The sequence below is a fragment of the Enhydra lutris genome, unplaced genomic scaffold, assembly GCF_002288905.1.
Source record: "Enhydra lutris kenyoni isolate GAN:26980312 unplaced genomic scaffold, ASM228890v2 scaffoldscaffold12, whole genome shotgun sequence".
NCBI classification, from domain to species: domain Eukaryota; kingdom Metazoa; phylum Chordata; class Mammalia; order Carnivora; family Mustelidae; genus Enhydra; species Enhydra lutris.
The window spans coordinates 49274571-49288025 of NW_019154096.1; the positions used below are offsets into that span (position 1 = coordinate 49274571).

At 38.3% G+C, this 13455-nt stretch overlaps 1 protein-coding gene across 1 annotated transcript in view; it reads right to left on the minus strand.

Moving 5' to 3' along the window:
• The window catches only part of LOC111145090 (transmembrane 9 superfamily member 3), a 67873-nt gene that overhangs the window by 28665 nt on the left and 25753 nt on the right, over positions 1 to 13455 (minus strand). Inside the window, exons 6-8 of the mRNA XM_022499721.1 lie at positions 9092 to 9223; positions 7044 to 7210; positions 2178 to 2272 (exon numbers count right to left, since the gene is read on the minus strand). Coding sequence (XP_022355429.1) covers positions 2178 to 2272; positions 7044 to 7210; positions 9092 to 9223 — 394 coding nt within the window. The remainder of the gene's footprint in view (positions 1 to 2177; positions 2273 to 7043; positions 7211 to 9091; positions 9224 to 13455) is intronic.

Sequence of the window (13455 nt, forward strand, 5' to 3'; positions counted from 1 at the left end):
CTGAGATCATGACCTGAGCCAAAGGCAGCGGCTTAACCCACTGAGCCACCCAGGCGCCCCTATGTAAAGCTCTTTTAAACATCTATCTCATAGAATTACTACCGCAAACTTTGACATTCCTCCAGAAAAACTCCTTGATTCTGAACTTTCAACTCTATTTTCTTTCTTTCTCAGGTAAGTTTCAAGAGCCCCTCCTTTCCACATAAAGAAAGACTCAGTATTCAGCATTTGAACAACACAAAAAGGGTGGAAATTACAGTATTATTTTCCTCTTTAATTCTAACTCTTTCCTAGCACTATCCTTTCCTATACTTTTCATTATCTTCTCGGATTCACACATGTATTTATAAATTTCATATTCAATCCTATTACTTCTTTCCCTCCAAAATCAAAAAGAATCACACATTCCACTGGGTACAGTTAGAAGCCCAGACATCTGCATTGTGTTCCCTGCTGCTCACCACACCCTTGGATATTTTGGTCAAGTTCCAGGCTACCTCTAGCTTTAAATTGGGTCTGGAGGATTATCCAGTACCTTGAGGACAACATGGAGACCTTGAGTTTCAAGATAACCTTGAGATAACTCTAAAAAATTCTTGACTTTCTGGGTGGATCTCTTACATTGACCCGGTATTTAGGGATCACTCAGACAAAAATATTAGTATATGATCAGACCTTCCAAGGGGCTGTCAATCAGATAATAACCTTTAGGGGCACCTGGGTGGCTAGTGAGTTAAGCATCCAACTCTTGATTTCAGCTCAAGTCATGATCTGAGGGTCATGAGATAGAGCCCCATGGCAGGCTCCATGCTGGGTATGGAGCCTGCTTAAGATTCTCTCTTCTCCCTCTCTCTGCCCCTCCCCCAACCACCACCCCACCTGTGTGCACTCTCTTTATCTCCAAAAAAAAAAAAAGAGTTAAGTAAGTTTGGCTGTGTTCTTAACTTGTAATCAAACTAAAAGCAAATTTATGTCCAAGTACAAATAAATTTCCTGTTTTAAACAATTTGTTACTGCTATGGATATTTTTCTGGAGGTCACAGCCTAACTAGTTTCCAGGTCATATTCAAAGCAGAAGTTAACTTTGGCATCCTTAGTTCCTAAGGATGGTAGCCCCATATAAGACCTGTTTCCCATATCTGAAGGTAAAATATAGACACTGAACAGATAACTAAAATAATTAAGAATCCATAATGATGCTCCCTCAGGCAATCTGAAGAATTATTTATACTGAAGGTACACACCACATTAAGTCTAGGAGGACCAATAAAAAAAGCAATGGTAAACCAGGATACCCTGGAGGAATTTTAAATGATCCTATGTATGCTCTGAGTGCTAATAACATATAAGTCTAGTTGCCAAAAGGCAGGATTCCTTAATGTTGATTGCTTAGGATGAGTTGGGAAAATCACACAAGAAAGTCTCTATCCTTAGGAATATAATTTTAAGGTCTTTCAACAGCCCTTCACTCATAAACTGAAATATGCAAATCTACTACTTCCAGTACTTTTCTGACCCTAGTCACAGGGAAAACAAAAATAACCTGAAGACCCTTGAGTGCCATCAAAGAAAGAAACACCAAGGAGCAGTACCTTTGTATCATCTATGTATCCCCCATCATTTACAGATGACAACAGGAAAGAAGGAAGGGTGTATTTTAGATGAAGTGCTCTTGGCAAGATTATGACACAGAATAACAGAAATCTTTGTGCAGGATCCTTTGATAAATATTTAAGAGTCAACAGAAATAAATAGCTCTCCTTCCTATTCTCCTTCCAGTCCAGACACTTTAACCATAAGCCATTAAATGTGCCTTTATTTCCAGCTGTAATGCTATGCAGTCTGCGTGGAAGCCTCCCATGGAGCACATCTAGGGAGTAAGGCACCTCAAAGCAAAATAGTATCAATAACTTGAACATACTCTTTCCTACGTGTTCCTCAGGGCTAACTTCACAGCATACAATGGAGATAATCTTATTAATTATTCATAATTTTCAGAAACAAAATGCAGGGATTCCATAAAAGACAGACCACAGAGCAGGTTTGGTGGAGATTATGTGAAACAGGATAACAAAGTCTTTTACAACGGCTGATCTGTCCATTTTAAATTCCAAATACCTCACAGTAAAATATTAGCATCTAGAATTAAAAATACAAAGTGATAACTTGTAAATTACCTCCTTGTCTGGCATACAGACTTCCTCCAAAATAACCATTCACTGGAGATGTGGCAGCATAGACAAATATGGCTGTACTAAGCATTGATCCCCTCCTAAAAAGGCGAAACAACATATGTGAGAAGTTAAAGCCGGCAATTTAAAGAAAATATCACAGAGTCTATCACATTAACATTAGTTTAATTTCAAAGATAAATTTAACAGGAACACAAAAAATATCATCCTGGACTGTAAAGGATCTCCAAAGGGTGCCTGGTGAATGAATTTCTAGTTAATATTGCACAAGCTGATACTCATTTTTTTAATCTGCAGTTAAATTTCATAATATAGTCTAAACAAATAGTTCGCATTTCTTTGGCGAAATTTTAGAAGCTGGCATTAAAATTGTTTTGCAACCCTGTAAACCAATCACATCATATGGATAGGGATATCCATATGATGTTAAGAAAAATAATTAGAATATTCCCCTTTATAATTTAATTGCTTAAGATTCTTGCCCACTGATAGAAATGAAAAATAAAGTAGAAGTTATATAGTCTGTATTAGTGATTTTACTTTAAATAGTATAACACTGAGACTTCCTATTCCATTTTCCTTATACTATTAAAAATTATTTTTTAAAAATCCATAGGTCCACAAATCAACATTAACCCAAATCAATAATTTTTCTTTCTTCCTTTTTTTTCTTTTTTTTGGGAGAGGGAGAGAGAAGGGAGGGAAGGGGCAGAAGGAAAGAAAGAATCTTAAGCAGTCTCCACACCCAGGGCAGAGCCCAACTCGGGGCTCGATCTCACGACCCTGAGATCACAAACCAAACTGAAATTAAGAGTCAGACGCTTAACTGAATGAGCCACCCAGGCACCCCTCAGATCAACAATTTCTAACTTCATCTTCCACTAATGACATCTAGAGAATTCAGACCAACTCTCCTGTTAAATAAAACTGAGTAAAATATTTTATTTTTTTTTAAAGAATTTATTTATTTACTTGATGGAGAGAGAGAGAGATCACAAGTAGGCAGTGAGGCAGGCAGAGAGAGAGAGGGAAGCAGGTTCCCTGCTGAGCAGAGCCTGATGTGGGGCTCAATCCCAGGACCCTGAGACCATGACCTAAGCCGAAGGCAGAGTTTTAATCCACTGAGCCACCACCCAGGCACCCCTGAACAAAATATTTTAAATGCCTAATTGCAAAGACAAATATTAAGATGACAAGTGACTATCATTTGCCATAATATAGAAATGTACTTAAACCACTAACAGTAAAGACTATTTTTGAAACTCAGCATAACTAGGAAGGTAAAATAAAGTCTGTAGAAAGAACATATAGTCTTCCCAGTCTAAGCTAAAGAATATTCTTTTAAAGAGAATTTACAAGAACATCACACTCATGTGTGTACTGGGAAGATATACAATTTTCATAAATTAACCACCTTCCAAATTAAAAAAGTTATTATATTTCACTGTACACCTATGTAGAATACAAAGATTTCATATAGTTTTGAAATATGTAGCACTCCTCCGCCCAAACACCTACGCTCAACTTCTTAAAGTGGGTATAATACCTAATAGTTAAAACATTATAGTGTTTAGTTTCCACCAATATATAGCTAAATATAAATGTGGTAGTAATTTAAGAATATATCATTCCCATCTTTCAAAGATCGTTAAGTCTCAGGGCACTTAACTGACTCAATCAACAGAGCAGGTGACTCTGGGTCTGAGGGTCCTAAGTTTGAATCCCATGTTGGGTACAGATCTTACTTTAAAAAAAAAAAAGAAAAGAAAAGAAAAAAGTTAAAAGATGTGGGTCTCAAAGTTTTTAAAAGCAAAATTTGTCTTTTCAGCAATTCAAACACTTCAAATACTGTCTCCTTTCAGATTATCATTAAAAATTCTGACCCATTCTCTGTTTGGAATTGGGTGTGTGAAGACTGACACGGGCCTAGCCATGCTGAAAACTGAAAGGCTGCTTTAGTTTAAGACCTGTCCATTACCAGTCAGAAGCTTTTAGTATCAGCAAAGAGGGTTCAAAAGGAATGCTCGTGTGACTGAGAGTCCAAAATGCCTAGCAGGGATTTAAGCTTGCAATCCCCAGAGACACTGCATTAAATGAAGTGTATCAGTCACAGTTTTAAAAATCACACATACCCTTCATCTCTTCGTTTATGAATATTCTATGGGCATTTTCCACCCAAAATACACCATCTTCATCTACACTGAATCTGCTGACATAGGGAACCGCCTACTCGTTCACGTCTCTAAGACTCGAGGCGGGAAACATCTCAGGAGCTGCTTACACTTGCCAGCTCACCACTGCCCACCCAAAGTCAGAAAGCAACAGTATTTTTCCAGACTTACCCACAGCTTCTCCCACACTATGCCTTGTCAGGAGTTAATATCACACTCACAGGTGTCTACACTGATACTGATCCTCTATTTATCTAATTATTTTTTCTTCTCTGATTGCTATGGTCATCACCAACACAAAATAATATTCACATGTTACATTATCTGCCTTTTATGTTTTAGAATCATTCTGACTCTGGAGTGAGTCTTACAAATGTCATGTGCAAGGTTTTTTATTTTCTTACTACTTTGCATTTTTATTATCTCTATTTTCACTTCCACAGCAGACCAAATTAGGAAACGAGCTGTGGAGTGAGGGTGCCTAGGTTCAAATCCCAGCTTATTAATACCCTACAAACAGTTGTATGATCTCAAATTACTTAACCTCTCTGAACTTTACTTTTCTCCTGTGGAGAATGGAGAGAACAGCAGCCCCTCCACATGATCGGCATGAAAATTAAAACAGCTAATGTGTATGAAGCACGTAATGGAACCTCAATAATGTGAGTCACTTTGATATCAAAATAATACTCACAGGCTTAATACTAATGATATGATTAAGTATGCTCACTTCAAATAAGCAACAACACAGAAAGACCATTAATAATGGCAGACTAAAATAACAGTGCATGACTTGCCAGCTAATACCATTTATTAGAAAGTTTCTTATTTCTAAAGCTGAAGGTCTATAAGCAAAAGAGCTTCTGCATTAAAAAATGAATTGTCGGGGCGCCTGGGTGGCTCAGTGGGTTAAGCCGCTGCCTTCGGCTCAGGTCATGATCTCAGAGTCCTGGGATCGAGCCCCGCATCGGGCTCTCTGCTGTCTAGGGGAGCCTGCTTCCTCCTCTCTCTCTGCCTGCCTCTCTGCCTGCTTGTGATCTCTCTGTCAAATAAATAAATAAAATCTTTAAAAAAAAAAAAAAAATGAATTGTCAAAACTGTAACCCTGACATCTGAGAAGGAATAAGGCAAGAACCTGAATTCTAGGAGAGGTTGCCCACTAGTAAATCTGAAGACTGTGACTATACAGTCAATGTCAATGCCCAAGTGACAAATTTAATCCAGTATTTAAGGTAAAGCATGCCTTTACAGCAGATTTGAACTGTTTTTCTTGTACTTGGGATTTAGTTCCTCTGAAATATACTGTATCCAAAAAAATGAACTACCCACAAAAACACTGAAATTTAGGTTTTGGACGATTATTTTAAAGCTTATTCAGTAAATAAACTGCAAAGGCTATATTAAAGAAATAGAAACTACAGAGAAGGGGCACCTAGGTGGCTCAGTGGGTTAAAGCCTCTGCCTTCGGCTCAGGTCATGATCCCAGGGTCCTGGGATCGAGCCCCGCGTTGGGTTCTCTGCTCAGCAGGGAGCCTGCTTACCTGCCTCTCTGCCTACTGGTGATCTCTGTCAAATAAATTAAAAAAAAAAAAAAAAAAAAAAAGGAAAGGAAAAAAAACTACAGAGAAATAGCCTTACTGATTAATACATTCACTAGCTCACAAGCACTGTATAACTTTCACATGTTTAAGTAGGTATTTTGAGAATTCAAAGATAAATTAAGACCAAGTCCTTGCTCTCAAGGAGCTTCTGGTCTAGAGGAAGAAAGAATAATTTATTAATGTTAAATATTTAACATAAAAATCAAGAGCTATTCTTTCAGCAACAATTTACTGGTTGTCCATCAAATCCAGGCATATATAAGAAAGAATGCATTATGAGATGTAACTGGAAATAACCGTCATGCTGAGAGAGAACTTCATGGGGCAGTGTCTAAAGAGCCTGAGTCAGAACCCCAGCCTCCCAGGCTCAGAGTGTGTCTGCTTCACTGAGGTTGTGGCTCTCTGAGCACAGGTTATAGGACCATTCAAAACGACAAGATCTTTGTGAATGTACAACTTTTTCTAATAATGCAAACTTTTCTTGTAACCAATTCTGTTCTCAAAGAAGAAAATGTACTAGAAACCATGTAAAGGTCAGATAAGTCATCCAATTAGTTTTCTAACATCATGTGCCTTTTCTACTACCCTTTTTACTATTAATTATTATTTAATAGTTAAATATTAAAATTAACAAATATAATATTAAATATTTCCTAAATATTATTTATTATTTCTCTTCTGCTCTGTAGAGAGTCTCCCAGTTTAGAAGATAAACATGAAGTACTAATTCAATAACTGTGAACTCCTTGTGTGTCTCATAAAGATCTAACTGCATCTACAGCTTCCAAGAAAATGCCTATTCATTTCATCAAACAGCCATGGCTGATAAGTAACTCTGCTCATACCTCTAATGAAACATAACCTTTGTAACCAACCAAAAATGTTCAGTTAGGCTAGTAAGTTTTAGCATGTGACAGAAAAATATACTCCGAGCTGAGGATAACTGTCCATTATTTAATTTATCTGCAATAATAACATTCATGCTATTTAAATTCTAAGATAACTGAAATAAGCAAATATTTTGATTGACTTAAAATGTTTAAGAACAAGAAAAAACAAAGTTAAATACATGTACTTACTCTGTATATAAATCTTCTATCATTGCAACAATAATAACAATAAGAGACACAGCAAATATCTGACATCCAGAACCAATGAGAGAAGAAAATATCAGTGGGTGACTTGATGGTCTAAATACATCTCCATGTACCTGCTTCCATCCATACTCATCTCCTAGGTCTCTATCCTATATACATATATATGCACAGAGAAAAGAAAATCATTCAGAATGAAATTAAAATACATAAAGTAGGTGAAAAGTTACAACTCCAGTTGAAAGTTCCCTCCTTTGGGGCGCCTGGGTGGCTCAGAGGGTTAAGCCTCTGCCTTCTGCTCAGGTCCTGATCTCAGGTTCCTGGGATAGAGCCCCACATCGGGCTCTCTGCTCAGCGGAGAGCCTGCTTCCCCATCTCTCTCTGCCTGCCTCTCTGCCTATTTGTAATCTCTCTGTCAAATTAAATAAAATTAAAAAAAAAAAGTTCCCTCCCTCCACACTTATATCTATTTAAAGGGTTTCAAAATATCTAGAAAAGACATTTCAAATTTAAAATAATCACTGTCTTAATAACTTATAAAGTATTATGGCATTTACTGGGCCTCAGGAAGGTGGCTCCCAGTTGTGCTCAGAAAATATCAAAGAATGGAAAAAAGAAAAGGTCTAGGAGCAAAAAGAAATGCTCAAAATGAGAGAGGAGCACACTGGTTCCCTGAATATTTACATCACACCTGTGGCACAAATATAATGAGGGGCCAGGTGGAGAACAAAAGAAAAAAAAGAAGATTGAAACCAGTACTAGATGCCCTAAAGATGCAGAAAAGTCCTTTATATTCTGGATTCTAAGAAAATATATGAGGAAAATATCAAAGTTATATATTATCTATTAAATATTATTTAACTATCTATAGCACTTTTTAAAAAAAGATTTTACTTATTTATTTGACAGACAGAGATCACAAGTAGGCAGAGAGGCAGGCAGAGAGAGAGAAGAGGAAGCAGGCTCCCTGCAGAACAGAGAGCCCCATGTGGGGCTTGATCCCAAGACCCTGGGATCATGACCTGAGCCAAAGGCAGAGGCTTTAACCCACTGAGCCGCCCAGGCGCCCTCTATAGCACTTTGTAAAAAGTATTCAATTTTTCCTTTTCAACTTGAAGAAGCAAGTGTCTAAAATAGTAGTTCTTGAGAAGTATCAGTCCCTTAAAATAATCTGGCCTTTTAGGGGCTGGGGGTAATCCTGGTCAGATGTGTTTGAGAAGCACCAAATGTGCTTTCTATATTTTACACTGTGATACTTCACAATGCACATTTGCATATTAAAATTTTAATCTGTCTAACTCCTTTCCAAACTTACTTAATGACAGGGCATATCTACACACAACAGCCATTAATATTCTACAGAACAGGGGCTCCTGGGTGGCTCAGGTCATGATCCCAGGGTCCTCTCCCCTTTCCCACTCCCCCTGCTTGTGTTCCCTCTCTCGCTGTGTCTCTCTTTGGCAAATAAATAAAGTCTTAAAAAATATATATTCTACAGAACACATTTTCACTTATTTACAACACTACATGTAATATCGTAAAAGAATTTAGAAAACAAAACCCCCCTCTGACCCTACTAAACTAAATGCAAACTAATCCTTTCACCCACTCCCTAAATTTTATGCAGTATTTAACAGTATTAGAAAGATGTCAGTATAGATCTACAACTTCCTTGCTGCAATTCTGAAATCAAAAGCTCTGAAAACTGAAAGTTCGTTTCAGAAGCCTGCCACATTCTTACTTGGTGGCAAAACTTGAGAGTGAAGAAGAGGTTATTTGTATTGTTTCTTTATCTCACTTAAGGTGAACATTCATATGTTTTGCTGAAAAAAACAAATATATTTGATTATGGTGCTGGTAATCAGACCATGTAGAAACATTAATATATTTGATTAGAGATCCCTTAGGGAGTTTTATACCTTTCTAAAACCCGAAAATGCTGAATTCTGAAACTCATGTAAACTACATTCCAACATTCAAAATAACACTGAGTTAAATCATTTTTATAAATACAACGTAAAATGTTTGCTTACCATATCATCCATTTCTTCTTCTTTACTGTACCGGGCATAATCTTTTCTTAAAGTTCTCATTAAAATCATTGAAACTAAGCCCACCAAGAAGATAACCATCATGAAAGAGTTGAAAATTGAAAACCAATGAATCTAAAATAACAGAAAATAAAATATCACGAACATTAAGAATTAGTCACAAAATTCATAGGTTTCATGGTAACAGCAGCATGTTAGTGCAAAAAAAAAAAATTTTTTTTTTAAACTTTTACATAAATATCCAAACTTAAGACACACTGGGGTGAGTAGTCATTATGCAAAAAGACTGATTTTCTTTACAGTAAATTTCAGATGCGTTAAAAACATGATTATCGTACACATATATTTTCCCAAACAATTTTATTGTACAAATAAAATACAATTGGACCACACGGCATATGCTAGTTAGCACCACACACAAAGAACACGGAATCTGAAGTCAAACAGGCCTGGGTTTTAACCCAGACTCTGCCAATTTCTAGCTATGTGACCCCAGCTTTCCTATACCAAAAAGGAAGACAATTAATACTATCCTGATTTGTATGGCTTCATAACACATATAAAAAGAATGATACCATGACTGGCACAGAGCAGTAAATATTCAATAAAGGTTACTTTCCTTCCCTCTAACGGAGCAACAACCTGGAAACCTCTTCAAAATTCCAAAGACTGAACCATCATAGTTGACTGCCATGGATCTGAGCCACCCTCCGGAATGATATGCTCCACTTCCTCCATCCAGTTCATCTTCTCTATCCTATTACCACCCTTATTTGCTCCCTTCTACATGAGCTCTCCATGGTACAGAGAACAATGAGGTACCCCATCATGTCCCAGTGTTCCCAAGACTCTTGATTTTGATTCACTCACCCGTATGTCACAGAATTATGTCCAGATTCTGGTTTATAATCACAAGGTACACTATCTCTGAGTGCATCTCAGAACTCAGTGCATCTGACTTCAAATTCTTCTATATTTTAATTCTCAAAAGTTCCTGAAGGATAGTTCCAAAATTCCTCTTCTCTCAGCAAGGCCCCAATTTCATTTATTTTTCTGCATTTTCCTTCTAGCCTCTCATTCTTTCTGTCAATCTCCTAGAAGTTGTTCCACTCTTAAATCAGTCTTTCTGCTAGACTCTACATCTCTTTTATTCCCTGAGGTGCTATCCCCCCGTCTCATTTAGCACCCCTAAATTTGCACCTTTACCCAGCCATCCGCAATTGACAAAGGTCCCCATCTACAATGGTATCTACTCTCTGGAGTGGTTATATGGTTCAAATAAGATAATAAATGTAAAGCGCATGGAAAATTTACAAGTTGTAAACTGTTGTATTATTATCTTTCAAAGTGTTTGCATGATCTTTTGTTCCTTCATTCTTCCTATCTTCTTATCTCCATAAAACCTCTCATCTACATATTCCATTATTCATAGATGTACTCCTGCTCTAAACTACAGGTACATATGCAGATGATTTAACTTGAGCGAATATGCTAAGTATATGCACTAGGGTGAAGGGCAGCCCTAGCTCTGTTCCCCACCCTGAGGCTTCTGGCAAGGGACAAACTCTGTGACTCTCCCTGAAAAACAAGAGATAGCCAACTGTCTCTACGTCTTTATAAAATCATTTTTTCCTATATTTAATAATTTATTTATTGAATACCTATTGAAGTTACAAAGGAAATGATGACTGCATTATATTCTGAAATATTTACAAAAAAGGGTTATATAAGATTTAAGTTTATCATTAAAGTATCATTCAAGATTTATAAAAGCATTCTGTAATTATAGACTTTTCCAAAGATTTGATATTGTTCTCACCCTGAGAAATTGATCCAAAAAAAGATGAGAAAAAATTATATTTATGTTTCATATCTTCTCTCAATTTATCAAATTTCTGAAAAGTAGTTTTATATAGTTACTATTTAATTATAAGAAAGATACACCTAAAGTGCAAAACTTTCTAACAAAGCTCCCTGCTATTTTCTAATCTAAGACATAAACTTTAAACCAATACCCATTATAAGGTACTACCATTAACCTGACATTTTATAATATCCTTTTATTCCAAAAATTATAAAATGCTGTTATGATTTCAAAATTATTATATCAAGGGAAGTATTTCTTAAAAATAATGAAGAAACCAGATGTCACAAAAGGCTTACTAATCGTATGAACTGCTGACTCCAGCACCCCCTAGTGTTGCTAACCCAAAAGCAGCACCCTGGGTTCATCACAAATTTTAGGACATTGGAGAAATACATACCCGAGTGGTGCCACTCACTAAGCACCAGCTATGTGTCAAATAGGAACTAAGGACTTTATGCACACTATGGAATGGAATATCCCAACAATGCACAGTACTACGATCTGTGCTTCACTATGGAGGAGGCAGAAAGCTGAGGAACCAAGTGTTGTGCCCACGGTTAGGTGGGCGGCAGCAACACTGTGTGTCCAGCTCATGCTCCTGAGCTTGTGTTGGTAGTATTAGAAACCATCCCTACTGTCAGCCAGTAGACCCTGCCCCTCCCACCTACTTAAGGAACTGGCTGCAGTAATTCTCCTCTCTCTTTTCTGCACTCAGTTTTGCACTCGCTGCTGAACCCTTCCACGTATAAAAGTGTTTCTTACATCTCAAAATAAAACCTTCCGATTCCATCCTTCCTACTTCCTACCACACCATTTCTCTGCTCCCCTTAGCTGCGAAACTTGCAGTCTCCAACTCCTCTCCTCCATGCTCTTATACCAGCTCTGTTCAGATCCTGCCCCACCACTACCCCCAAACCGCTCTTTGTCAAGTTTATGGATGACTCCAAATGAATCTGAAAGTCACTTTTACCTTACCTGACCCAGCAGCAACAATGCAGAACTAATCTCCCTCTCCTCCATGACACACTTTCTTCTCTTGGCTTCCAGAACACCACAAAAGCTTTCCCTTCCTACCTTACTGGGATCTCCCCAGAGCCTGAACTGGTTTCACCTACTCTCCCGAATCTTTTCTTACCACCCCCAAGTGCTCAGTCCTTAGTCCCCTTCTATTTCTACTCTATACTCTATTTATACTCTTCCTTGGTAACTGCATCCAATCTCACGGCTTAATTAAATACCATTTATATGCCAATGGCTGCACAATCCATATCTCCAGCCCAGACCCCTCTCCTGAACCCCAGACTCATATACTGGACTCGGTGCTAAGTATCTCCATTTGGATGTCTTAAGACACTTCAAAACCAACATGTCTCAAACTGAACTCTGAACTTCCCCTCCGCACCTTCTCCAAATACGGACTCTCTGCCTCACTGATGGTGGCTCTAGCGAATAGTTGCTCAGGCCAAAAACTCTGTAGAGTTCTTGTCAACCTTTCTTTATCTTGCTCTCCATCAGGAAATCCAACCCGGCTCTCCCCTTCACAATATGCTCACAGTCTCACACCTTCTCACCAACTCCCCCACTACACCTTGGTCTGAGCCACTTCCCCTCTCACTGCACTGCTGCAACAGCCTCTTGGTCTCCCTGCTTCTCCCCTTCCCCCACATGGCCTCTTTTCCACATAATAAGCTGAGTGATCCTTTTAAAAAAGAAGTGCGATTTGTCATTCCCTGCGGAAAACACTACCGGGCACTCTCTGCATTCAAAGGCTCCCCAGAAGCCATGGATGGTCTAGCTCCCACTGCTCTCTGACCTCATCCACCCCTCCTCCCCTTCCCCTGCTCCAGCCACACTGGCCTCCTTGCTATTCCTCAAGCTCCCCAAGCACATTTCCACCTAACAGGCTTTTCAAAGGTGTTGCCCCTGCCTGGAATACTCTTCCGCTGCCCCCCATATCCATATTTCTGATTTCCATCAACTCCTTCAATTTTTGACTCCAAAGTCTGTCTCAGGGGCTTACTCCGAGCACCACAATCAAACTACAACTAGCCTTGCCTGTGGCACTCCTGGTCCACTGCTCTTTCTTGAAGGACGTATCTTTGAACACACTATACCGTTAACTTAGTATGTCTATTACGTATCTCCCCCTACTAGAAGGGTAAGTTCCAAGAGAATGCAAATCTTGGACTTTCATTCTCTAATGTCCTCCACTTAGTACCGTGCTTGACACATAGCAGGTGCTCAGTTAATAACCGCTGAAAGGAGAAATATGGGACCTTGTTCTACTAGTGAAAATGTCAAATGGCAGCCTTTCCCTCAAGTTATCAACACCCAACGGCATGAGAAACAAGGCAGGCTCACGTGTTCCAGTAGAAAATCTCAGTTGAGAGCCCTTGTATTTTCGAGTACTATCTAAACATTTAAGTTAATTTGTGCCTATACCTCAACCATGGTCAAGACTGCATGAACACGACATCTG